The 27,865-nt window shown below is 40.6% G+C and overlaps 2 protein-coding genes across 2 annotated transcripts; both read left to right on the forward strand.

The window, feature by feature from the left end:
- Nucleotides 1–269: 269 nt before the first annotated feature.
- Nucleotides 270–1,784, forward strand: LOC135483053 (chondroadherin-like protein). The gene has a single exon (XM_064763562.1). It carries the CDS (start codon nucleotides 270–272, stop codon nucleotides 1,782–1,784), a length of 1,515 nt encoding a protein of 504 aa, XP_064619632.1.
- Nucleotides 1,785–4,754: 2,970 nt separating this feature from the next.
- Nucleotides 4,755–26,983, forward strand: LOC135483339 (tubulin polyglutamylase ttll6-like). The gene is made up of 21 exons (XM_064764144.1): nucleotides 4,755–4,841; nucleotides 5,453–5,692; nucleotides 6,024–6,180; nucleotides 8,425–8,465; nucleotides 8,790–8,908; nucleotides 9,311–9,441; nucleotides 10,856–11,012; nucleotides 11,276–11,419; nucleotides 12,275–12,360; nucleotides 12,678–12,903; nucleotides 13,045–13,226; nucleotides 13,583–13,768; nucleotides 14,055–14,223; nucleotides 14,464–14,478; nucleotides 15,351–15,404; nucleotides 16,612–16,830; nucleotides 17,568–17,588; nucleotides 18,387–18,425; nucleotides 21,191–21,388; nucleotides 22,050–22,293; nucleotides 24,437–26,983. Exons 2-21 carry the CDS (start codon nucleotides 5,482–5,484, stop codon nucleotides 24,805–24,807), a joined length of 2,970 nt encoding a protein of 989 aa, XP_064620214.1. The 5' UTR covers nucleotides 4,755–4,841; nucleotides 5,453–5,481; the 3' UTR covers nucleotides 24,808–26,983.
- Nucleotides 26,984–27,865: the final 882 nt, after the last annotated feature.

Here is a 27,865-nt window from a genome sequence, read left to right on the forward strand (position 1 = left end):
GATATCATTAGCTTTCGTAAGTTCCGCCTTCTCACCTGGTAAATATAGGTTCCCTAAGGAGTTGCGCCAGAGTAAAGTTGAACTTGCCATACGCCGACTTGGGATTGTACCGGTAGAATAAGTTAAGAGGTTAAGCAAGAGAAAGCAGTATGGCTCGGACCATGTTGTATTTGGTGCTTTGCTTCGTCCTTGTTCAATTTTCCTGGGGACAAACATGTCCCGAACCGGAACATTGTTCCTGCAGCGGGAATTCGGTGCGTTGTGTTGGAATGGAAGCTGCAGGGACCCTTAAGACAGCTGCTGAAGGACTAGCTGCAGACTTCCCAGCCACAGAGGAACTGATACTCGAAGACACCGAAATATCATCAATCGAAGCAGGTAGATTTAAGGATTTATCAGGACTGAAGAAACTGTCTTTCATCAGAGCTGGTTTTTCAGGAGGTGGGATAAGTTCATTAGCATTTGAGGGACTAACGCAATTGACTGAACTCACTCTCTCCGAAAATGCGAACGATCCCCCAATGGTCTTACCTTTCAAAGTGTTCCTGCCTTTATCTGGTCTTCGAAAGCTTGATCTCAGCCGCAACCACCTCCCTGGGGAATCAATCAGTGAAAACGTACTGCAAGGACTATCAGGTTTGGAGACGCTCGATCTTTCCTTCAATAAACTTGACACGTTGTCTGGAAACCAGTTACAAAGGCTGACATCATTGAAGACGTTGTCTTTGAGATCCTCCGGTGTATTAGTGCTAACTCTCACCACATTCACTGGACTTACAAAGCTGGAAAGTTTGGACATTTCAGGCAACCCTACCATGATTCTTTCCGATGATGCACTGAGTCCGTTTTTGTCACTTAAGTCCATTAACTTAAATTCGAACCAGCTACCAGAATTTAGATCCGAAGTACTAGCCCCTGTAAAAGCAACATTGGAAGATTTAGACTTGAGTGTGAATGATTTCGGCACATTTAAAGACAACCAGTATGGGTTATTGTCTAATCTAAAAGTGCTGAATCTAAGTGCAATGATCAACCCCGTTCACAAAATCGAAGCCGATGCGTTTACTGGTTTAAGCAGCCTTGTTACATTGGACTTGAGACGGAATCAAATGAGCCACATCCAGCCTGATTCCTTCAAGAATATCCCGCAGGCAGAGATCAAACTGGAAGGCAATTCTTTCTTCTGTAACTGCGAAGTTGCTGGTGTCCATCAATGGCTCATGCAAGACAACCCTAAAACTGATGTCGTCTGCATGATGCCGTTTAGACTTCGTGGAAAGAGTCTAAAAACAATGGATTTAGTTGATGACATTGGGTGTAAGACACCTAAACTCATTGTGGAGGAGAAGATACGTGCTAATGAAGGATTAACTGCGAGTTTTGAATGTGGGATGAAGGATTACCATGGTTACCCAAAGGTAACCTATCGTGTTGTGTCCGGGTCTCCCCTGCCATCCAATAGGACAACCATCAGGGTTGTCAATACGACAAGCACAACTGGGGAATTCACTTTGAAATATGTGTTCACTGTGACCAGAGTCAGTAGTTCAGACAGTGGACTTGTGGAGTGTTCTGGTAGCGGTGGTTTCGGAAGTAGCAAGGCTACTATTGACATTTTTTACGGCCAGGAAGGACTTCCTCTGTGGACTATCATTGTGATCATAGTTTGTGTTGTTGTGGTTTTCGCTGTCATTGTCATTACTGTCATCGTTGTGAAGAAGAAGAAGACGAAGAAGAAGAGCGAGAAATACTTATCTGTGCCTCGTCACAGCTACGTGGCTTGAAACAGCATCTATTTGTCAGTTGTAGATAGGTAAAAACGTGTAAAGTACCGCACTTCGCGATTGTGCGTATGTCCAGGAGACTCACCGCCGATAAGTCGGCATGAAGACTGATATTATTGTTTAGCATTGTGAAGCTACGTGATATCGGTATCGGTGTCTGAAACATTGAAAACATAACAATATCACTGTTGGACATTATGAATCAATTATTGTTTGTAATAGAGAACAGGTCACTGTATCAACGGATGGTTGAGAACATTGCAAAGATGCCTAAGGTATTGATCACTCGAAAGGGGACTAGGAGGTGGTCTCCACTGATTTGATTTCTATTACCTTTAGAGAATGACTCCTGATTGACTCAGTCAGTGGCCAACATCGCTCTCGTCTAAACTCTCCTTTTAAACTATCTGGTTGGTATCACAGCATTGGCATCACAAAAACATTGTACATGTTGGCTAGCTCGATTTCGTGGTACTTCACATCATTAGAACATTAAAGTGTGACCAATCTGAACTATTTTTTGTGTTTTATCTAAAAGTAATATGATAATTGTTGCATTGTATTTGTCGCACGGTGAAAATATATATACAAAATACTATTTTGTCGACTGCTTTCACACCTCTTCTTATTGATGTAGCGTGGACGCCTCCGAAAGGGCGTGGTCCCGGATGTTTCCTATCCGCAGGGGAACAGCAACGAGCTTGCTTGATGGCGGGAAAAAAACAAGGGAGACGAGGGGCAGGGCCAGGGGGGGGGGGGGCAGATTAAGTTATACAAAGTCGGCCAGGGGTCTCCTATTACTCATCAGTACTACATCAAACGATTCACGCTTATCTGAGAATATTCATGACTGTGGTTTGGCGGCCGCTAAACCACCGTTATCTCTGCGAGCTCCGGCTTTAACCGTCCATGGATGTACTGACCACTCTGAAAGATCGGCTTGGGGATAGATTGGCCTGCTATGCGTGCTGGTGTTATGCTGGATGATGGTGCTGGTGGCATGAACCCTTGACTGAGGCAACATCCAGGTGATGAAAATACCGCGCCGAAGGGCATGCATCTCTAACACAATAAACTATAAATAAGAAAAGAACTGTTCACTGATCAGCATCCAGAATATTCATGAACGCGGGGCCAACACGAAAAAACGTGATTGTTCCTTTGTCGCGCTTTATCCTGATTGCTCACCTAATGTGCAATTTGAACGAGGCAAAGGACTGATCGAAATCGACCTACTGCGATTATGTTTGACCGTGTGACGTAGAGTCAAGTTGTCATTTTCAAGACAATGGTGCGCAGTCATCCGTGGGCGCATGGGTGATATGAAGACAGGAATGTAAGGGCCTAGCTCCTACTCTATCATACATGCAATGAAATAACCATGGCAGTAATACTTGTCACATAAAAGCTGTTTGTTTCAGGATTACCTTTTTATTGATCCACCCTGTATTGTCCCATTTCAAGATGTGATAAAACGGGAGATTTTCCGGGTGGCGGGTATAGGGGTCAGCTTGGTCAATGGGAAGCAAGATCATCGTGATCTCATGAGCTGGTTGACCCGTGATTGAGAGGTTCAATCGTGAATGAAGAGGGGCTCGAGAACAATGTTATATCACGAAACTGCGGGAATAAAATGATGAACTGATGACCGAGTGATAGCAGTGACATCTGCTTGGATAATACTAGGTTCAGATTTTCCAACAGGATGTCCCATGGACATTTTAAAAGGTGCCTGAGCAAATTTTCACAGCGGTTTGGTCTTTTCAGTGGACATTGTGGATGTGACATTGTCTCAAATGAAAATGTAATCAATATAGCCAATGTGAATAGCTGCACAGTTGCGTCTATAGCCTATGGGTTGAATGCCTTGTTTCTTCGGGGCGTTCGTTGGGTGTTTTAGCTCTATTAGTGCTTTTACATGTACATGTATATATTCTGCTTTAGGTCTGAGATGCGAGGGTATGCCATGGATTTGTCTCATACACACGTCGACTACATCACAAGAATGAATATCCCTGGATTACTTCACAATCAATACTAGGATATGACGGGCCTGTTGGGTTCCCCCTGTTTGTTATCAGTTAGGCCTATTATATCATCGTCACAAACACCTCAAAAGCACGGGACACATGTGCGGAGAAACGTTTAATCGACGTAATATTAGGTATCCGAGACAAACATACTGTGCACACTATCACAATAATCAACGGGTTTCCTTCACGTGTCGTTTGTATGCCGCAAATCTAACGTTTGATGACATTCTCCGCATAGGCTTTTCAACTGCAACACGCCGGAAACAGGCTTAGCGTAGAGTCGAGACGACTCCTGGTTGATTTTACAGTGCTACGATTGAGAAGATGTGATTTGTGAGATTACGGGCAACATGCCGTTTTGAAAGCCTGCCCCTTTTCGATTTTACAGCTAACCCTGAAAACTCGTTGCTCTCCGACGAAAATAGGAGGGAGTGGGGCGGGGGGGGGGTCAGTGAAGAACCTCTATAGTCTAAGACATATAGGGGAGTCGTTCTTTCACAGGTGATCCAGGCCATTAAGCCATATATAAATTTCTAAGAAATCATGAGAAGAACAAACTATTATTAGTAGGTGCGTCAGAATACAATAGGCCGGACAACTTTTCCAGCGGGCATTTTCTCCTTCTTACACGTGGCTCGTGTTTCGGCGCGAAATTTAAAAAATCTTCCCAGCAACCAACAACCAATGAACTTTCGAGAAATCGTGTACCCTGTACAACCAGCCTAAAGTAGATATCAATGCGCGCATCGCGCACTTTTTAGAATATCAAAATCATATTTACTACTTTAAAGATATAACTACACATCTGTAGAGTATGAATATATCTTGAAATGAAAAATTTGCTTGCTTTGTAAATAGAAGTTTGGGGCAACTCCTTTGTATGCAGTTGAAATATTGTGGACTACTTTGTTTATCCCAATATCGTGCTTCGGCGAAGTTTCAAAATGGTTGCGGGTGGTTTGGAAGTGTCAGCGGAGTTTATTTTTGGTTCATTTACGGCCTGATAATGTCTTAGTTTTCCACTGTAAGTGAGATAGTTTATGTCCTTGATATGTGTTTTAATGGTTTGATAAATTGCATACATCAACTTGGCACAAGACGCTAAATCAAAGGCGTTGACTGTCATCGGAATTCCATGCATAAAATGTAGTGTGTACTAATATGTACATACATAGTCATGCATGCAATAAACCCTGTGTATGTACTATGTATGTAGGCCTAGTAATGGTCGTGGGATAGATGTATGTACATGTTGGCTAACGATACATCATTAACTGACATGCGTGTCGTCTCACTGACACTGATGAATCAAGTGAATGTGTGTAGTGTTGCCTATCGGTCATGCGAGGACGCCGGGGTAGAAAGTTGTCTCCCTAATTTCTAAACAATTTCAACACAGTTTCTGTGTGCGCCACTCCGCTTACCACTCAGCATGGTCGATGGACCCTGCCAGGGTCGGGATGGTCAGTGTCTTCATCGGAAGCATGATGGCATCTATTGTCTAAAGTTGGCTTATTACGCCAAGCCCCTGGGCTAGGGGGAGGCCTTCTGCCGTGTCCTGAGTGTGCAAATTTGTTTGCACTCTGGTATGTCTTTGACGAAATCGTCCATTTGTTTTTTATTTGTCTTTTCCAGATCCCACTTATAAGAACAGGACTTGCACAATGGACAGGGGCCAAATCTTTGGTAACCTTGAAGTTGACAATGACTCTCTCAGTGGTGAAAGTTCTGGATCTGATTCAGAGAGTGATGTTGAGGGACAGTCTGAACCTATCACTGTCAGAGAAAATGAAACAAGTGAAAGACAGCTGACATTATTCGATGATGATAATGACAACCCTTTACTGCCCTTGCCCCCTGAATACGATGGAGAAGGCAAGTACATGATTGATGTGCACATCAGAAATTGATAGGAACTTTGCCATTGTCTCATGAGTCTCACTCTCAGACCTCAGAGGGTTCATTGATTAGTTTTCTTAGCTCCAAGTTCAAGATCTTTTCTGAAAGTAGGCAGCTGGGAGTCCAGAACCAACCAATCCATGTTCATTCAAAGGTCATTTGATGCCATTCAAAAGCTTCTGTTTGGATATATGCAATGGGGTGGTTATACGAAAATTGTCAAGTGGTCAAAACGCCATATTCTGGCTAGGTCTTTTTGTCACTTAGCAGCTTAGCTTTAAAGAAAATCTACTTTCCTCTTTTGCAGGTGATGGTATCCTTATTGAGGATGATGAAGGAGAGGCTGCATTAAGTGATACCGAAAAAGCATTAGAAACAGGCAAGAAAAAAGGACAGACAAGTGAAGATAGACCAGAAACTGATTCAGAAGAGAAACCTAAGAAAAAGAAAAAGAAGAAAAAAAAGTAGGTACAGGTTACTTTGTGATGTCATTGTGTACTAATGGTCATCTGTCTGTAGTCCATGCCACATTTATGCCCCATATCATAGGCCCATGTGTGAAGTTTTGTATTTGTATGGTTTTTAGCTCATAAACAAGAATGTTATTCTTTGTGTGACCAAAGAACTGTGACAGAATTCTTCCATTAGACCTTCATTTGCTCATTAAGTAATCTGAGCCACTATAAAGTATGTATTGGCATGAGAAGTACAGTTTTGGCAGTGGCCTACCATAGTATGTAGGTCCTGTCTTGATCATTGGATCATTTACTGTCAACACTTTGCCCCTCAAACCTGTCAAGACTCAAACGACAAACTGACGTAATTTTTAGACTTCTGTCTCAAACTGAATACTATATTCAATTGCATGTCGCAGGACATTGATGATCTCTCTCCTTCCTGTAATATTATTTTTGTAGAAGTGATTGGTCACTCGTGTAGTTAGATCACTCCCAACTCTCTCAAACTCCTGTGAGGCTACGCATGGGGTGACCCGATGCCTCCTGCACTTCTTTCTTTTGTCATGCACTGATTCTTTGTCATGTCAGTGTCACATTTTGTTGATTGTGTCCTCTGTTTTCTTTTTGTGCTTCTCTCAAGAACCGCGCTTGCAAATACGAAAAATGGAAGGTGAATGATGTCATTTGTTTCCCAATGTCCTGACAAACCATTGTAAAGTTTCATCCTCATGGCACCAGTGATTTGGTTTTTATGCACTCTCTCCGAGTTAGATTAACATTTTTGATATCTAAACCATTAACTTTTGAAGTAGAAGGTATTTGAATGTCTCCAAGTTCTATAATCTATATTAGCCCTTTTCTAATCACAGAGGTTTGCCTTTCAAAATATATTTGAATTTCCTATTTTATTAGTGAAATTTTCTATTCATGTTTCATTTTCATCAACAAACCAGTGTTTCTTGTTTGACTGGTACAATGGGTAGCACCCGCTATCCTGTCACTCTTTATGATACGAAATACATCAGTTTGTCAACTCTCCTAGGAATTGTCTGTTGAATATTTCTTGAATGACTGCTGGTATTGGTGTATTTCTCCTTGTGTTTGGTGTTCTAAAAAAGAAAACTCTCCATAAATGTTGTGTAAATTATCACCAATATGCAATGTTTGATAGGCTGTTATCATGAACATGTCACGACTGACATTAGTGGTAAGTTAGCAGGCCATAAAGTGTTGTTTCTTGCCAAATAGCTCTGGACAATTGACGTTATAGCTTTATAATAATATGTAATAAGTCAAAAAAGTTTAGTTTTGAGACGTATATTATTTGCCTTGACTGTACTTCTCAGACATAAGATCAATGGCAAGTTCGACTTATGATTATGAAAAATATCTGGTTCTCATTAGTTGGATTTCTTTCCAGCTTTAAAGTTATGTTATAGGAAAGTTTTCAACAATCTTACAATCACTTCCCCCTTGTAATGTATGCAGGCTGTTGGACTAATAAATTCTTTATTTACAACATACCCTAACTGTAAGATTAAACAAATAGTGGATTATCTTGACTTTGCTCATAATGAGGTGGCATGGATTACTCCATTCTTTTAATAAAACACCTTCTGAAAAAGTGCTCTTTACAGAGTGTCAGTTTAGTTTATGGCCTTGGGCTCTATTCATTGAAAAAAGGTATACCAAAGACCAAGTAAAAGATCAATCATGTTCATTTCCAAATTGTATTTCACATGGTGGGGGGTATCACTATCAGCTGAGCCACAAATTCAATTGAAAATATGAGTTTGTGTATTGTTGCTGTGACAACCTTCATCAATTAAATGTAATGAATTGACAAATGGATGTTGTTGGCATGGTTTCCATTGATTGAAGTCATAAGGTCAAATGGAATTGGTTTCAGGTTTTTTGTTAAACATTCATGGTCCAATGAATTAGCTTTTAAAATAAGGACGTCTTGGTGAAACTTTGTTTGATTTTAGCTTGATGACATTTGGGAGCATGAGTGGAGATGCTCTAGATTCTACTTTCTCTATTAAGTCTAAGCCAGTCGAGGAAACACCACCAGGCACAAGTCCAAGGCTGTTAGTCCTCTGGCTCAACCTCCTAGATCATGGCTTGTACAAAGAATCTGCAGACAATACCTAGCTTGGTTGAGATGAGATCTGACACCTGTATGATATTGATATCGTTCATACCATTTATCAGAAAAGAAAAGTACATTGTTTCATTTTGTATTTCCAGATTTCTGTCCATCTGTTTGAGCAACTGCAAGTATGATTCAGGTAAGAACTGCTAGGAATATGTCTCTCTTGGAAGATTGAATACGTACTAACATGAATACTGGCATGTGGACGCATGGATAGTTGCAGAAGAAAATGAAGGGGGAGAGGCTTGCGTTCATGTGTTAAAGTGGGAGTTTTGACTGACAATGATATGCCTGGGTAACTGTCTTTTTAAATCTCTTTAAATGCTGACTGTCGATCATACCGTAATGTAAACAATTGGAGGTTAGCTTAGGTGATTCTGTAAGTTATTTAGATGCTTATAAAGAATGCTTTTCTTAAATTTCTTGCTGAAGGTGGTCATGGTTGTGTTTCTTCTTTCAGTGCGGCGTGTTTCGCGGAGGTATGGTTTCAAGGAGTGCGGAGATGATGAGGACTGGAACATGTTCTGGACAGACTTCTCGGTTGCGCTTGAGCGAGTCATGGATATGAAGAAGTATCAGGTAAAGTAGTGAGAGGATCGCGGAACTGGGCTTAACAGGTCTGCAGTTCACGCTTGTGATTGTGATGCCTCCAGCACATTCATTGGAAAGGACGGCTTATTCACATTCATATTTCAGATGGTCTACTGAAACTAGGGGCTCGCTGCACGAGTTCACAAGAAAATAATCAATCTGGTTGGCTAATCGTTTATCTGAATCATCGCCTCAGATGAGTTGATATGTTCAGATTATCTTGCAAAGATGGTGTCTCCACCATACCAAACACCTTGCTACGAAGGCAACCAACAGGAGTTTAGGGTTCCACTGTGTACCAGTAGATTAGAAATTAGTTTAGAAATTAGTTTGTAGTGGAGTGATCACCAATGTGCAGGTATTCATGAATATGGTGTTTTACTTTTCTAGAAAATCAACCACTTCCCGGGCATGAGTGAAATCTGCCGCAAGGATTTACTTGCCAGAAATATGAACCGGATGTTAAAGTTATTTCCCAAGGATTTCAATGTCTTCCCCAAATCATGGTGTCTTCCCTCCGAGTAAGTCGACCTCACGCTCATTCAACATTTTATTTCACTGATTTTGTTTCACGTTTTATTTATTAGAAAATCAACCATTTTCCCGGGATGATACAGGTCTGTAGGAAGGATCTTTTAGCCAAAAATATGACGAGAATGGTTAAACTTTTTCCAAAAGAATACAATGTCTTCCCCAAGTCTTGGTGCCTTCCAGCCGAGTAAGTACTAATCATTAGGCCATGCCAACTTGGCCATGAATGATTTGCTTCCTGTCCCCATCTGCACCGTCCCTGGCTACACTTTGGCTAGCTTACTGATCTCGGAACTCTGTCACATAGCTCCTACTGCTGATCATTCCGTGTACAGCACCCACATTTGTGTTTCAATTCTTTATACTTTTGAAAACTTTGTCAACACAAGACTTAGTCTTAGATGAAACTCCTTGCTAGGTGTGAACTGCTATAGAACTAAGCGGACATTTCATGTTTTCTCATCTGATCTTATGCCAATAGGTGTTTTGAAAAGATCTTATGAAAGTAAGCCCGGCATTAGTTTGAGCCTCAAAATGTGTAGTGTAAACTTTTGGAAATGACTGAATCATACCTCCAGGCTACATGACAAGAGAGTGTGCATGGTGTTGTATGATAGAACCTGTGGCATTTGTTATTTGTTTTATGAGTGTGAGTTTTATTCTTGGCAGAACAGCTTTTATGGGCTTACTGTTTGGTTCTTCGGGTAGGCCATGACCTGTCAATATCAAAGACAGAAGTATAAAAAAAAAAAAAAAAAAATATCAACCCTGAAAATTGTTCCTTCCTCTTGACTCCTACAAAACAATCCAGTACTCTCAGCTTCCATCATTTCATCTGAATTCCCTCTCCTGGCCTCATAGGGGTGATATACTTGGGTAGTGGACAATACTGTTAGATTAGCTTAGTCAGTTTTATAGCATTACAAAAACAAATGTTTTTAGAAAGTAGCTAGGGGTTGAGTTTTTATGTTTCATCTGTTTTACAGGAACTGAATGCAATCTGAATGAAATGTTCTTTAGCACCGGCCAAACTTATTGATTATATTGATCTTCTCACTAAATCATCTCAAAATGCTTGGAGGTTGTGAGAAATTAGCTATTGATTTTCATTAACTTGATTTATAAGCCGTTCAATTGATTCATCACATTGGGGTGAGATCAGCATGAATCTGGCATTCCTTTGATTTGAAAGTATAGAATGCTCCACAAATGGGGCGGGGGGGGGGGGGGGTGCAAAAATGGAATGAACACACATGGTCACACATCCACTGACCGAGGGCTGCTGGTTTTGCCATGTCACATGTGATTGTCCCTGCCAGCCATTAATTCGATCCTTGAAGAAGCAGGTTACCAAAACTATGGTTTCTGTCAGCTTGTTTTCAGTTGTCTCCATTGTTGTTCCAGTTACGGTGATCTAATGGCGTATTCCCGCCAGAAGAAACACAAGACATACATTCTGAAGCCAGAAAGTGGGTGTCAGGGCAAAGGCATCTGGCTCACCAAGAACGTGAAGGACATCAAACCACATGAGCACATGGTCTGCCAGCAGTACCTGGGCCGGGTAAGTTTGCCGTCGGCAAGACTAGAAACATCTGTGAACGTAATAGAGCTGGCCATGACGCTGGCTTCATGCATGTCAGCTCAAGGGATGGTAACAAGAACTTTCCTCCGTCCTTCCAGTGGCAGGTCATGCTTTTTGGAGTGTTCCAACTAAATCAGTTGATTCTTCAGGCCCATCATATATATCATTATCAAACTAAGATTATGAAATTTCTTTTGTTGGGCTTCAACTCACCATCTGACAATAACATCATTGTATTTCAGCCCTTCTTGATTGATGGCTTCAAGTTTGATTTCCGAATCTACACAGTAGTAACATCGTGTGACCCATTGCGGATATTCAACTTCAAGGATGGCCTGGCAAGATTTGCCACAACCAAGTATTATGAACCTACCAATCACAATACGGTAAGACTCTATTTCAACATTGCCCAAATGGCCCAATGACAAATAATAATTTTCCCACTGAAAGCTTCCACTTTTTTTCTAGTCTACTGAAATTGGTGGATAATCAGTGTTGAAAACTAGGCAGAATCTTAGTTGCCTGGATAATAAACACATACAGTACTGGTACTTATGCACGCATATAATATTCAAGTTTCCATTACAATATTTAGGGGGAGATTACAATCTGCGTGCTATGGTAGGGGGCCTGTGATTGTATACAAGCTTTACTAAATATCAACTATACATGGACTTGTGTACTTAACGTGTTATAATTCTATACATAACATTCAAAGTCTGAGGCTCAGGAAGGCTTATGGAGTCCATATTATATTGTGTATTACTGTCCAATTTCTTATTCAGATAATTCAGTGTAGACAGTTAACCTACATATCTTATGAAATCTCAAAATCTGCTAATAATTCACCCATCAGTTTCATTTATTTCGTTAATCTATGATATTATCTGTTCAATTGTGACCACCCCATGAGAGTTGACCCTTGTCATGTGGGTTATAATCTATTTTCATGCTTGAGTGCAGCTCCAATTGAAATAAATAACATTTCTGGGGCAATCTATCATGTCTTTTATGGGTTTGACTGATCGTTCATAATAAAGCTGTCAAAAGGTTCAATGATTTACACCTTTAATCAATGGCATTTTAGTTTTTTTCGATCAGTTTAGATTTATTACTTGCCCTGGTGTGCACCCAACTACATGTAGAATATGAATGAAGCATCAGCCCTGACTCATATGTGATTAATCTTACTCTTTTTAAAAGTATATTTGAAAGTTTATAAGGTGAATTCCTCTTTGCAGGAAAACGTGTACATGCATTTAACCAACTATGCCATCAACAAGCATAGTCAGAACTTTGTCAGGGATGACGAAGCAGGCAGCAAAAGGTATGGCTTCAACGAGAAATAGGTTTTAAGATATTTTTTTTTTTTGAGAAATGGTCCTGATAGTTGTGGCTGAAGATAAGGAGTTGATGTTGGATTATACCTTGCTAGTGTCTCAGTCACAACACTCGGCTTGAATAGGAATAACCCATAAAGAACAATTATGTGAAGCTCAGAATAAACTACGATTACCGGGTATGAGGAGATTTGATCCTGAAGTCCAGCAAACATAGAACATGAAGCATGGTGCTCACTGTCCAGTAAGCTTTGAATTTGACTACACGATTATTAACAAATCTTGTCTGTTTTCTGACTTGTAGGAGAATCACCACCATTAACAGATGGTGGAAGGAAAATGGCTACAATGTTGACAAAATCTGGGCAGATGTGGACGATGTGATTATCAAAACGTTAATCTCAGCTCATCCCATCCTGAAGCATAACTATCGGACGTGTTTCCCTAACCATGTGCGGGGAAGTGCCTGCTTCGAGATCCTTGGCTTTGATGTGATGTTTGATAAGAAACTCAAGCCATATGTAGTTGAGGTACGTATTACTAATGTTCTCCAAGGTCAAATAGATACTAATCCTTGTGTATATATGGTTGTGTGTCAGCGGTCTGAACAAATGACCTGTGATTGGTCTTGATCTGATGCAAAACTTTACATTTATCATTTCTTTGAACAGGTGAACCATTCGCCAAGTTTCCACACTGATGCCAAACTAGACAAAGAGATTAAGGAGGCATTGTTATGGGACACCCTGAACGTTGTCAACTTCGGTGCTGTCGACAAGAAGAAGTGTATAGAAGAGGAGAGAAGAAAGATCAAAGATCGACTTTTTGCCAGACAAAACAAGAAAGAAACGAAGTATGTTATGCTGCTGTTGTCAGTTGAGCTGTTATTTTAAAGCCCTTGAAGTTTTTGTCTGTAATCTGTGAAGAAATAGTATTCGTTGCTGTCCTCTGAATTGGTATTGTAAAAAGGCAACTACTACCGTCAAGAGGAAATCTTGGAATGGAAGCCATGTATCCATAACTCCTCTACTTATTTTAGAGCACGTCTGTTCTGGCCATTTGTGAGTGGTGCTCTGAGTATACATGTACATCTAAAGTGATCTATTTGCACTTCAGCAATATAATTGTAATGCTATGTGAATCATCCTTATCAAGTACAAACAGCTGGTTCAGCAATCATCTTAATGATAACATTTGTACCTTTTTCAGGGAGGATTTGGACAAGGAGGCTGCAAAGTTCATGGAATACCAAGAAAGCTATGAGGACGCTCACATGGGTAACCTACGGCGTATCTACCCTGCCGAAGGAACAGAGAAGTATGACAAGTACTTCCAGCACAGTGGCTCCCTCTTCCAGGAAACAGCAGCATTCAAGGCTCGGTCGGAAGCTGCACGGTAGGACTATGGTTTTATACTTCTGTACCAAAATCACAGTCTGGCTGTTCGTTGCTGAATGATGTTATTGTCTTGGAAACATGGCAGTGGCACATGACCCAATGCATTGCCTCAGATGCGGTAAACAAACATGACATTGTCCATTGCTGATGTGCCGTCTACAGAATGTTGCCTACACAGAATGATCGTGACCTATGATATGTTAAGAGTTGGGTATGAAGTCACAGAAATACAATTGGATGTGTTCCACTTTTGTAAAGCATCAATTAACACTTGTGATTTGCAGGCTACAAAGGGAAGAAATCATAAAAAAACAAGAAAAACTTGAGTGCATGTTGAAGGGGAAGAAGCGAGATGGACTGCGGCCTGAGAGTCCTGGTGGGCGCCGACGACGGAGCCGGGTGCCCAGCAAACCGCTGAACCAGATGAGGCGACTGAGTGGATCTCGCGCTGAGGTATGTAAGCTTTGGCTGTATTTTTCCCTGAAGCATTTTAGGCATCATCACCCTGTTCCAGAAAAACTGATTAGATTTCCTTACAGAATCCCTGCTCCTCCCTTTGCAGTTTGACCCCAAAATAGATTTAACAGATTCTTGTGCTTCTCCCAGTATTCTTTTCTATGATAATGATAGCCTAACTGTGTACTGGTCAGAAGTTGTTGTAATTGCTCATGGTGATTGGTTTCATTCCAGCAGTTGGGCCAAGCAGATGTGAGTTGATTGATCTGTCAGTCTGCGTGTGTCTTATTGACAATGAAGGCAGTTTGGAGACTGAGGGTATACGCCTGTTGCCGAGTTGAGAATGCAACACCATGCTGGTCCATGGCGAGGCACTGAATATTCTCAGTGGGGCATCACAGGCGCATTACAAGGTGTCTTTAAGAACTGAAATTGACAGTATCAAAGCTGGGTAAAAGTCGGACAAGGTTTTTGTCTGCTGGTAAACGACCATGTCCACTGAGAACTGTACCCTCAGTCTTCAACTGGAAAAGTTATCATGTCCAAAGAATATTAGTCTTGCATCTCTCTGTGGTAGCAAAATATGGATTGTGCATGTCCTGGAATGTTAGTTTTTCACTCTACATGTACACATGCAGTTGGTGCTCAGACAGGCAGCCAGGGTCTGGTTGTTCAAAACCACAAAATGTATGTTATCCCTAACGTTAAGTATCCTTGAGACGTTATCTGTTCGAGTTAGAGCTGACATGCATTTGAACAAAATCTTCATGAACAAGAACAAATCCCTTGCTGCTGTTGTAAGTGCCAATAGGATGTGTTTAAATGTTTCTGTCCGTACTTTGATATTCTGATATTTGATAACGCATCAGGTAAATATGTCTGATGGGGAGTTGACAACTGTTGGCAGTAGCCTTCAGGCCTTGTCAGTGGGAAGTTATTCTTTCCATACTTGCCTTACTTTGAGAGAGTTAGAAAATCCAAAAGTAGATTATATGATTGATAGGTGTTAGAAACGACAGATTAGAATACGACTTAGTTGTTTATTACTGGATTGTTTACTGGTGTGGTTCTCCTTTCTTTGCTTGTGACTTAGTTGTAGTGTTGCATTATTTGATTTTTGCCAGACTCTGACGAGATTAGGCACTCTACATTATGCCTTTAATCCATCTTTTCAACTTGTGAGTAAACATAGAGTTCTTAACAATCAAATCACAGTCAAATCTTCAGTATTGAGGAAAATCAAACATGTATCTTACATTTAGTTAGACAGGTTTGTCATGACAACCACTGAAAACCATTGACTAGAGCTTAGGAAAAGTTCTTCTTGGTCTGCTGCCCCTTAATAAAATATAAGACCTCATAGATTGGCAGTTGAAAAAACATGGTTACTTTTTCATTGGTTTTCCAAAAGTATTGAAGATTTGACAGCCCTTTCTCCTTACCTGAGTGCACACACAGTACAGCTTTGTTAGTTGCAAACACCCTGTACATATTCTTAGCTTACTAGTAGATTGCACTTGAAGAATGCTATTGTTTGAGGTAATTGTCGTTTAAAGGTGTATAGCCAGTGTCATTGAGCTGAAACAAAATCTGCCAATGAACTTGTTTTAGCCTGATGTAATGAGTGTTGTTTGGACAAATACTCAATTCATCTGTGTCAGTTGTAAGAACAGGATTAGGTTAAGCCCATCAATGAATAAGGGTTTGGTCCAGTGCACTTTGTTCATGTCTGTCACATAATTTGATTGTTCTTGTGATTGTAAATACATTGTTGTGTTTGTATAGCCATTATGCCACCATTGGCTACTGATCAGTGCTTTTCTCCAACAAGTTAATTGGTTAGCTTGATATAACAGCATACACCACACACATTAAGTGTCATGCATACACAACACACTATACATGTAGAACAAACACGTTTTTTGTAACCTCCACCTGGCCTTTGCTCTTGACGAGTTATGAACGTCAATTCGTATACCTGCATGGAAATCTTTAAGTATTGCATGGTCTGTTGTCTTTCGAACAAGTCGTTTGACTCTTGTTTATTTGATACGTAACCATTTCTGGGGTTCCATCATTGACTATTGCTATCTTATTTATTGTAGACAACTGACATGGAAAGATCTAGTGAGATTGGTGTTTAACACACTCATTTTTGAAGGGCTTTTGACATGCAATGTGTCCACCATATCTCTGTTCAATCCCAAAAGTCTGGGTTTGATAAGATTGTGCTTAAGATATTGACTCCTGCCAATTTGAGTCAAACACTCTTTTTTCCCTGAGCTAGGAACAGAAAACATTTGGTTCAGATATAAATTGTTACAAAAATCGAGATGGCCCATTTGTACCATTTTGAGAGTAACCCCCATTCAATCTGTTTTCCAGTGCCAGTCCAAGGATAACATGTCCTATGAAGAACCCGTCGATACCCTCAAACCCATGGAGATCTTGGAGGAGGAGGAACTTGAGCGAATCAGCTCTCTCTTGCAGCGCGACAATCTTGTCCGTGGTCTTGGCATTGTCGAGCATGTCTACCGTCTGCTTCACTGCACGCCGGGAACCATGGGATATCTGAAAGGACCGGAGCCACCTCGGCAGTACAATGTAGGTATTTTATAGATGCACGTTAGCTCAGTTTATTGACAGACTGAAAAAGTCACCAGTTGCTCTAGTCTATTTGCATAGGTAGTATGACGAGGAAATCTGATCAGAACCACACCTTAGGATCTCTAGATCCCTGCAGTGACACTTAAAATAGTTATGCAAGCAAACCTTTCTGTCCTTGTTTAGACACATTGAGGTGTAGGGTCAAGATTGTCTTGTGTTATAAATCGCCACTTACTTTTTCACTGTTATTGTTGAATCAACCCAAAAGACATTGGATTTTGCTCTCATCTTTTCAGTAATCACCAATATTTATCACACTTAATATTCTATGTTGCATACTTAGTATAAAACCACAGAAAAATTCAAATATTTGCAGAGTTTCATAATCGGTCTCAAGTTCCTAAGTCAACACAGTAATTGATATATTTTCATTTTGCATGAATCACATTGTTGTGAAAGATGGATGTCACTTTTTTTTCACAAATACTGAAATCATTGTTTTTGAAAAAGGGACTAAAGTTCTGTTGCATGCCTCAATTCACCTCACAATTTTGTGTTTTTTGATGAAAAGTGATACACTACAGTCACACTCCCAAGTGACTACAAATCAAAACTAGCCAATTTGTCATTAATAGCTCTTTCATCCCTTTTTTTCACTCATCAAAACACAGGCCTGTTTGTTAATATTCCGATGGCCTCTTCATCAAATTCTTCCTCCTCTTTCACCCTTGCAGTTCTCTGCGATGAGTTTAAAGGTTAGCATGAACTGCGTCCTCAGCCACATAATGATCACCAATGATTGCACCACACAGTGAATACCACGACCTATAATCGTCATGAGTACCTTCCTTAGCACTTGTAAACCATTTCAGGGAACCAAACAAATGTTGATCGAGCCCATTTGATTAATAAAAGAGATTGTTTTTTTCTTACAAGATTGATCATGGTGCCAGTCCTCTAACTTTACCTACCATGTCTTGTTTGGTAATCAAGTGTGGGTGCAATCATTCATTTTCAATCCATTCTAATTTAAGGTGAATGGATTTTGTTACTTTCAAAGGAATTCTATCAGTTAATCCAAATGACTGACTATAGCACAATTAAAGATATACCTAAACTGTATGGAATTGCATGAAAAGATGGTCAGCTGCATGGTTTACTCTAAATACACTTATCACTAGATATCATTATGTGGCTGATGTATTTGATGACACATGGTGTGGTGTAGCATCTAGTGCAATAGGCAATAACATCACCAATACAATGCATCCTCACTTGGGCTTTGGTCGTATTATTTTCATCGTTTCTTCGGTGTTGTCTGTTGCAGGCTGCACATTGTCAGGTGCAGTGTGCACACTTCAGTCAGCACGAAACATAGATCGCTTTTTTAGTCAAGTATTCATACATGTACATGTAATTATTTGTCAATTGGTTTAATCATCACGTCTGCTTATGATTGTTTGCACACCCTTTGGTCGCGGACGTGTTCAGTTCAATACCCCAACGTCTGTTTACACTGGCTTAGCCAATTATTTCTGTGACCTTCATTTTAGTCTGCAGGATCAGTTCGGCGTCTTTTCATGAACAAAGCTGTGAGTTGTGTCAATAAAAATAACTGTAGGTTTGGGAAGCTTTGCTGGGTGGCCAGATAGGGTCCTTTTTTGTCTGCAACTTGCTAATATGACATATTTGGCAAATAATTAAGCATGAAAATTGACTTTTGTCGTTTGAACTGATCCACAACAAGATCAATTCTACGATGTTGGAACTATCTGGCTACCATGTTGAAAGTAAAATCATTTCCTACTTTTGTAGCTCTCGCAGTATCTAAAATCCCATAGATGTTCTCTAAGAACAATGATCAATTGGTTACGGTATAAGCTTTTCCTGTAAAATTCTTCTCATGACCTATTCACACTCTAGAAACCAGTAATTTTTAGCTTAGTTCTAATCTGCCATTAAGCTTGGTTTCTACTGCAGTGGAAACCGCCAGCCAACACATGAAACAACACTGTTTTCACAGGCGTTGGATCAAGTTCAATAAAAGTTATTTGCTCAGCATTTGTAGCCGACTCATAGCCTGAGGAACGCAGGAAGTCACTGTGGACCAGAATTAGTCGAAGCCATGACTCGTTTCCTAAATTACATCCAAATGACTGTTTTCTAATCTTCTGTATGTGCTTTATGATCATACTCATCCCTTCTTACCAATCCTAGCCAGCAGTGTGAGGGGTGCAGTCTTCCCAGCTTATAAAACCTTTCCCAATAAAAGGCTTTACTCCTTTACTCCTCTTAGTCTTTCCCCAAGTGTGGTCATTGGTGAAACGCTCCCTCCAAGCCCAGTGGTGTTGCCCTTGGTCATACCATACTCACAACATTAACTGCAATATGCCTATGCATCTAATTTTCAGCCTCTGCAATGTGAACAAAAAAACCCTTCTTTGTCTGCAAAGGAAGTTGTCATAAGGGGACCGTTTGAATTCAATCAACGCTTATACCGAGAAAAGGGCTCAGATAACAAATATTACCTGTTCCAAGACTTTATCCCCAACTCTGTCTGGGATCAGAAAAGGGCCACGCCGTGTCGTCGATATTTGCATAAACCGCTAGACTTGTGCCAAGCGGCACATAATATCATGTTTAAAATGAGTAGCGGTAGCACAGAGGCGTCAACGGCCCAGTATGACTTGGACAGAGATGGGGAGTCGAGTCAGACGGAGGTTAGTCTGTTAATGCTACTCAAGTTACTGCTTAGTTTCAGTAGACCTTGCAAAATTTTGTCCGTTGAGGTTGCTCTGTGCTGTGATTGCACGGTCAGAATTTTGCAAAAAGGAAATTGGTGGTGACTAGGATCTCCATATCGTTGGGATGATGTGTTCTTTCGCAAGTCAGTGGCAAACCATTTGGAGTTGGCATTATCAAGGAGTCATTAGCATTGATGAGCTTATTGTGCTGTTGACTTATGGTCAAGAACCTAGAATTCTAGAATTGGTCAGATCTGATCTTTTTTTCTGCAGATGTGTGTTTGCTGATTTCAAGTCACCATCAATTTCCTTTCTAGACCCTTCGGGCAAACACAGGCTGAATTCAAGAAGAGGATCATTCCATGAATAGATTCTTTTGTCAAACCAAGCACTAATTCATTGGATGTGTCAGATTTCCTTTGGTTGACATGCCCATCAAACAAGAGAACTTAAAAGTGCAATGGCCCTGTTCTGCAACGAGAAATTCAGCTTGTTGGTTTGTCCACAGAGAGATGTCCAGGCCAAGTCACTGAAAAAGCACTTCCCACTGGCATTGGTCATCAACGTCTGGGATTAGGTGGCAGCCAACAACACAGACATCGAGATCACCAATGTTGGCACCTTTGCTTTTTCTGTAACTTGGACGCGCGTTTAGTGCTGTTACCCAACACTCTGAAAGTGATGTATTCTCAGTGTGACTATGAAAAATGCAGTGTATAGTTAGGATTATTGAATCTGTCTGCTGTTCTAGATTAGGCTGCTTGGTTTAAACTGGTTACGTTCAATTTTGGTTTGGTGACATTGGGCTCGTTTCAGTCAGGTCATCTTTGTATCATAATTCGTGCAACGACGCTGGCGGCAGTTGGAAATGGGACAGTATGTTGAAATTGAGGGAACAAGGATGAGCTGTATTCATGAACTGAATACTGGGTTCTCGGAGGTTCAAAAGCGCAAAAATTAAACCTAAAGTGTGACCTTACAATGTATGCTTTTGAGGGATTGAAGTAGTGACTAGTCAGATATTTAAAGTCGTCTAATTGCCTACAACCCTCTCCCTGTCAATCCTTTCTATCTGGAGTACGTTCTCCATCTTGCTCATTGTTTTATTTTCATGTTTTAGTTCAATATTTTACTGTTAAGATTTCAGTTGCTATGCATTGTGTACATGTACCTGTACAGTTCAACTTGTTCATTTGTCTGCATGTCTCTTGCACAGTTCAGTGCTCAGTACATACTATAGTTGTATTGTTGTGTTATGTTGCTATTTACATCTTCATAGAAATTGCATGTTTTGCTTTTTATTGTGGTTGGACTCACTTCATTGCATGATGGGGTGGTGGTAGGCAATCACTTTCAACACAGCATGAAAGTTAGATTTTATAAGTTTTATGTTAATTGCCCAATTTGAACAGGAAATGATGCCAAACTGTTCATTCAGCCACTCTCTTCCAAATCAGGAAACCTTGTCAGGCATCATTTTCAATCTTTAGAGAAGGGGTCTGTTCAGAACACGAAGTTGAATCAGAGTTAATTGTTTTGTTTAACTTTCATCTTATGAGTGGATTCTAGGAAAAGGAATTTGATGGTGATTACACTTGATCTTTTACCTTCAGATGGAAGAGCTGACAAGCCGGACGAATCATCTGTCTGTGAACGATCACAGTCACATGATATCAAGTACCTTCAACATCCAGTCGGCACAAGGGCGTGCAAATAGCCAGGTGTCGCAGCCGCCTGTTTATGGTGCTCAGTGGCAGTCGCAGCGAGCCAAGGGCAGTAGTATAGGCCAGTATGGAGTAGGCTCTCTTCAGGTTGGTTCCTCTTTCTCTGTAAGTACAGCCTGGTAAGGAAGGAAGCCTAATCTGTAGTTTGAAAGTCCCAAACCCTGTCCCAAAGTATAATCATCACTTTCAATTCAGAACCACCTTTTTCTCTAGCACTAAGATAAGTAACACACTACCGGTCTTTCAGAAGTAGCAGCCTGACACTAGCAGATGGTTGTTGCTTGAAGCCTTACAAAGAGTTCAGTTGAATATGGACCATTACTATCAACAATTTGCTGTCTGATCGTTGTTACACTCATTGCCAGTGAGGCTGTGATACTGTCACCAGTTTCCTTGAGCTTCCTCCTCTCACCTCCCTTCCTTCCTTCACAGGCTAATACAGTACGAATCCTTTAGTGAAACTATTGATGGTTGTTTCAGCGCAAGCTGCCCTTAGATTCATTTAGTTCTTTAGTTTTTGACTTTCATGGAAGTGACATAATCACATTGCTTGGCATTAGTTATTGAGTCTAAACAGATGAAAGTTGGATATTAACGACAGCAAAGGTTATCGTTACAGGCAATGTTTCTGTCGCCATTTTAGAATACATATTGAGACTTTTTGGTGAACATTATAAAAGTAGGCCTGTAGCTGCTTCTCAAAGGTCGTGACCATCTCCTAATGTAACATTCACATAAATCTTTACAGAGGCAACAGCAACAGCTCCATCAGCGATATGTGGCGAATAAAAAGCCGACGTATCCGAGTCAGCGGAATCAAGGACTGATGCCGGAATCTGAGTATCGTACTATCAATAACATGATGGAAGATGAGAAAAGTCGTGTTTATGCTCAAAATAACTGGAAGACGGACCCAATGAATAATGGGTCAGTGACGCAGCCAGGGAGGCGTACACATAGTGCTAGCTCCAATACTGGGAGGCGAGAACCTGGTAAGGAACGCTCTCTTATTTCTATTGTTAACTACCTGACATCAACGAGGCGGTGGCACTTCATAGTCTGACCCGACGGTGGGAAGTTATGTCTGCAGCAGTTTGGAAGGGCTGTTTTAGAAAAAAATGGTTTCAAAGTACTAACTTCCTTGCTATCAATCAACTAATTGTTAGATTCTTAGCCAAAGGACATGGAGTGTCTCTCTATCAAGTACTGTCAAGGAATTCTTTGATACTATGATGCCAAACTGACATCAAGAAACGCAATAGAACCACATTGGGTGTGACGTCAGGTTGCGTGTTGGATTCGACCAGACATTACACTCGATGTGGCACTGTTGAGTTCCTGACATCAGTCAGCCATTTGGTCATAAAGGTCATCTCTAGGTATAGACATAGTGACAGGTACCTCTTCTTGATCTCTACTTACAGAACAGACTTTCTGAATCTGATTATCAAATTTTTCAGTTCCTCGACTATTTGTCTTTCCCGAACTCTCATGATTGTAAGATTTCCATATCTGATTGGCATGCTGATAATCTCCTGTACGTCCAGGCAATAGTAGATGTCTGTGTAATAATAACTTAACAGCTATGGCTAGTCATAATATTCAGTGGCTTGGCGCCCCAAGTTTTGATGCTTTTCGCATATGCTAGATACGTTGAAAAATCTTGAATGGAAAATTAACTAGTTTATCCTTGGGGTCCTGTCAAAGATTAGAATGGAATGATAGAAGTATTGAATGTTATTTCTACCTGTTTTGCACATTGCTTGACAAAGTTCAATACCAACCCTGGGCGAAGATCCTAACAGAAATTTGACTGGTAAAATGTAGCCTGCATGTTGCAACAATCAAAGCCAAAGCTCTATACTATCACGATTTGTTGCGCAAAATATCTTATAATCTGGTTTATTATATTTTTTTGTCCTTTTCTTGGTTTCTAGGCCGAGTCTCAATGTATCTTTTCAGGTACAGGGTTATTGGGAGTGTGTGGCTCCTATTTCATAATAAAGCCCCTCCCACTTAATAACAAAACATTAAACTCTTAGCACAAGCTAAACATCTAATATCTAGTTTGTGAAAAGCCTCAAAATAAGACATTTGTAAAAAGCCCCAGCCATGCGTCAATACCTGCTTACCTGTCCTTAGATTCTAATGGCTGAGATCCGTACCCCTCTCCCCCTTCCCCACAACCAAGACGAGTTCAAATGGTGTCCAGCCCAGTCACTGAAACAAGACCTTCACAATTTTCCTTCATCTCTTCTCATCCTCATTTTGGTTTTTTCTTTAAAACAATTATTTTCAAGTTTTTTCCCTCTTACTTACTTTTGCCAGTAATCTAATCAATGATAAAAAATCCTCTTTTGTCTACCGGGTAGTACTTATACTTTTGACTCATTGCGCTATTGTATAGTTTGAAAGTCAGTAGGCTTGTTCCTTAGCAACTAAAGCCCATGCATTAAAGCTGCTTGGGTTTAGGTCTCACCTACATTTACATGTGTGATGTTGATGTAGGCATGCATTGTTGCAGCTTTGGAATCCAGGCTATAGTTTGGTTCATAGTTGCATACTGCAGATAAGTGAATAGTATGATAGTCGAGAATGTTCAGTGATGTTTGAGGACTCTCCTATGGAACCTTTATTGGGTTGTGTCACCCCTGAGTGATGCCCTCCTAGTTCTTAGTTATACTTCAGCCAGTTCATTTAGTTGCATCTGCTGTAGGTGCACAAGCTAGCGTATCTGTCACAAGTAGAACATTGAAGGTTATTGAGTTGATTTAGCCGAGTCGTGTCACATATTAAAGAATTGTGGGACATCATTGCAGTGGAATCTCCCTTAGCTTATACTTCTGTTAGCAAGACACCACGTCTATTAAGGATGCTAGGTTTGCTCCCAGATCGATAGTTTCCATTTAACTTGACCTCTCTATGACTCTAATCAGGACATCTTTCTATTAGAGAAGTTCTATTGTGATCATTTTTCAAGTAATCATCAAAATAGATATCTTCTTACCATACCATCTCAATTGAACTCTTACTGAGACTGAATTTGCATGTTGGCTAACAAACAATACTCATCATACAGAAAACTGTCAAACTTATTCATTCATCCGTCAAACTCTCGCTCACTCTCTTTTCCAGCTTCCAAATTTAACCCGCGTGGTTTGATGCAGCCCCTTGGCATTGCGAGCACCCCACCTACCACCCAGCTGTCGGCCGTACCCTTCTACCAGTCCATCTATCCAATACAAAACGCACTAAAAGGTGGCATTCCTCCGCCGATTGGCTCACAGAACCTTTCCGTTGTGTCTGCACCTGCACCTGTTGTCCAGCGGCCTGAGTTATCCTCGGCGGGGACAAATTCTCTACGCGGCGGGGCGCAACCGGAGGTACAGCAGCCAACAGATCAGGGATTACGCTCGACCAAATCTCAACGGATTCGTGGTGCATCTAACAATGTGAGGCTGAAACAGATAGAAATGAGAGAAAATCATGCGGTTGTGTTGAGTTGAGTTAACTGTGATTGAAACATGGGTAGTTCATTCAGTCTGCTGATAATCAATGGTTTCCTGTATACATCCCAAGATAGGGCTCGACAAGGCAAGCTGAATAGTATTAGTCTTGTGCATCAAGCCTGGAACGGTCTACTCTTGTGTTGATATCCCATGTGGACACTTACAAAGGTGACCTTTCAGTAAATCTGTCATCGAGTTACGGCTGTGGTGGTTGAAGTGTGTTGCAAATATGTCAGTGGTCAGACTGATCAGTGACTTGGCAATCATTTGCCGTTGCTTGTATTTGGGACTGAAGTCTCTTAGGCGTCAGAGGGCTAACTTGAGACGTATCTTGAAACTGAATATAGTTGTATGCAATTAACAACATTGTTGAATCTGGTGCCTGGAGTTTCATCACTTTCATGAGCATAGTTGAAGTGGCAAGTGGAGAATCGCATAGTGTTGTTATCCTTTGCAGCTGTCATCTCAGTGCTGTTATTTATGGTAGAGAGAATGTCTCATTTTGAGTGAAAGGTTTGAGTTGCGAGTCTTTACAGGTAAGAATTCCAGGTGCTTTGGTGACCTTGTTGAGATTGCATGCAATTCAACATTGGCTGTGATACTAGAGATTTTTTGTAATTATATTGAATGACATTGAATCTGTGTCTCTCTGCAGTGACTGTCAAACCGAAATGCTACATTTTCAAGTTGACTAACAGTTGCATATAGCAAGTATGGCGATAGTATGTTGAAGTGAGGTGAGGAGTTGTATGGACATGGATGGTATGGTGCCAAAATAACCCCTCAGGTTGGAAAGGAGACTTAAGACTTATCGAACTGATGGAGTCAGGCGTCACTGATTGGATATGCAAGTTAAGAATACTAATCAAACTGTGAAGCGTTGTGAGAGGTCGGTCTGTTACCTTTTGTATCTGCGCTCTTATACTGTACAAGTGTACGATTCAGACGCTCTTCGACTGTAGCACATTGCTTCACGTTGAGTTTGGTTCATTTCTTCTATGCACACTGGCCAAAAACAGTGGGAAATGTTATCTTTTTGTAGTACTGTTATACGAGCTTGGTATAAAGACTGGTGTACCATTGATTATTTTTAAAGATATCTGCTCTATATTTTGTATTTACTGTGATGACCAATTCCTTGTTGAATGGGTACAATATTTTCAAATGATTCCATCCACTTTTTAAATGTATAACATATGCAATGTCTTACAAACAGAGATGATCTGTACTATGATATAGAACTTGTAGAACCTGGTTATATTTGGAACAATTATGCCATATCTGTTTCAATGGTCAATTTTATATTACACCAAGTTTTTTGGCTGCAATTGGACAAAAATATTAGAGACCATTCCGTCCAGTTGCCAGATTTGTTAAAAATCTTTTAATTTTGTTCAATAGCTGAATTATATTTTTTAGGTTTCTATACTGTGTCTACTTTTGTGTAGGGGTTGACAAGATTGTTTTAAATATTCATTGATCTTGACACTGTTTTGAGATGTCATAACTTGGTAAACCACTGTACATTTTGTTTTCCTGTTGTTAACATGTCATACCTCCGTCCGTATCCACGCTGTCAAAGGGCAACATTCTTGTTATCAGTTGAAAGAAATATGCTGTTTAGTTCATTCATATTTCATTTTAGTACAAAGAAGTCCTGTTTACAATGACTGTGAAACCAAAAGCCAAAATGGGTTCCCAGGAAAACTAGCTTCTATGTTTAGATTTATGAGGAAGAGCTGATGTGAAGGACCCTTTCTTGAGATGGACAATGCTCTACTGGCTGAACTGTTCAACTGTTTGGCTGTAGGAGGGGTCATCGTTTGTATTTATCTCGCTACTTCATGGGGTTTGTTTGGGAAATGCCAAAAAGTTACATGTCTGTTCCATGTATGCGTTCTTGTCGGGTCATTAGTTTGTTTTCTGTAGGTAGAGTGCCAAATCATCGTCCAGTGGGGTTTCATAACAGACTGAAGTTTGGTGTGGAATAATTGATGTTAGACTGGATTAAAGTATATTTATTGAATAAAGCTTCTTTTATGTATATTTAATTACATTGTATATACTTGTTTTTCAATGTAAATATGTCTCGGAAGATTTGTAAACAGGAATGAAAGGGTTAATTTGTAATTGTACTGGAATTTTATAAATAAAACTTGTTGTCTTCCTGCAATCTCTGGTCCCAATTGACTTTACTTTGCTATGTCAGTCGGTACTAGTTACCCTTATTTATGTCACAAGCTACTGACCTGATCATGAGTATTGTCTCATGAAGCCGCCTGATTGAGACTTATCAGTGTGACCAGAAGAGACATCAAGGCCACCCGCAGTTTGGCAAGACTATCGAGAGCCGCTGGACCCAATGAGGTGTGGTTTAATAGTAAGTTGTGACTGTCTCCTCTCAAACTCTCTGTTGGCAAAGGGTGGTGGGACAACCAGGGTCGACTCGATCCAATTGTGAGACTTGTCTCTTGCCATCTGGGCAAGACAATGGGGGCAGCCAGGTTGATCTGGCTGTGATTTGACTCGTACTGCCATTATTGCATGATTGTGGGGTAGCCAGGGTCGAAATGATCTGCTTATGACAGTCTCACCTCCCTTCCACGGTTGGCAAGATGTTGGGGGTAGCCAGGTCCTATTCCATCTGGTTGCGATTGGTTCATCGCTCTCATCGTGTTGGGAAGACGGTAGACGGCCCAATTTGAACCAATTGTGGCAGTCTTGTCTTTCAAAGGTTGCATGTAAGCGACAGGTGGCGCTGCCTCGCCCAATTTGTCATGTTCTGAATGTTTCATCTCACTTACCGTGCTGGCAAAACAGTGGATTTGCCAAGGCCATTTTGGTTTGGTTGTGACTGTCTTATAATTGTCACTGGGTTGGCAAGACACAATTCGATGTTGCTCTGACTGCATCTTACTCATCGTGTTGACAAGACGGTTGGGCAGCCAGGTCCCGTTTGGTCTGGTTGTGGCAGTCTCCTCTCTGTCCTCAATGGTGGAAACAGGAACACGAGTGGCAAGGAGAGTAACATCATGACTCTCAATGTATTGACATT

This window comes from Lineus longissimus, chromosome 2 (assembly GCF_910592395.1).
Source record: "Lineus longissimus chromosome 2, tnLinLong1.2, whole genome shotgun sequence".
Taxonomy (NCBI): domain Eukaryota; kingdom Metazoa; phylum Nemertea; class Pilidiophora; order Heteronemertea; family Lineidae; genus Lineus; species Lineus longissimus.

Bases quoted from the DNA above. Each gene is read 5' to 3' on its own strand.
- LOC135483053 (XM_064763562.1), top strand. From the start codon at position 270: ATGGAAGCTGCAGGGACCCTTAAGACAGCTGCTGAAGGACTAGCTGCA.
- LOC135483339 (XM_064764144.1), top strand. From the start codon at position 5,482: ATGGACAGGGGCCAAATCTTTGGTAACCTTGAAGTTGACAATGACTCT. The intron at 8,466-8,789 runs GTAAGAACTGCT...TTCTTCTTTCAG, and splicing joins CAACTGCAAGTATGATTCAG to TGCGGCGTGTTTCGCGGAGG. The intron at 11,420-12,274 runs GTAAGACTCTAT...TCCTCTTTGCAG, and splicing joins AACCTACCAATCACAATACG to GAAAACGTGTACATGCATTT.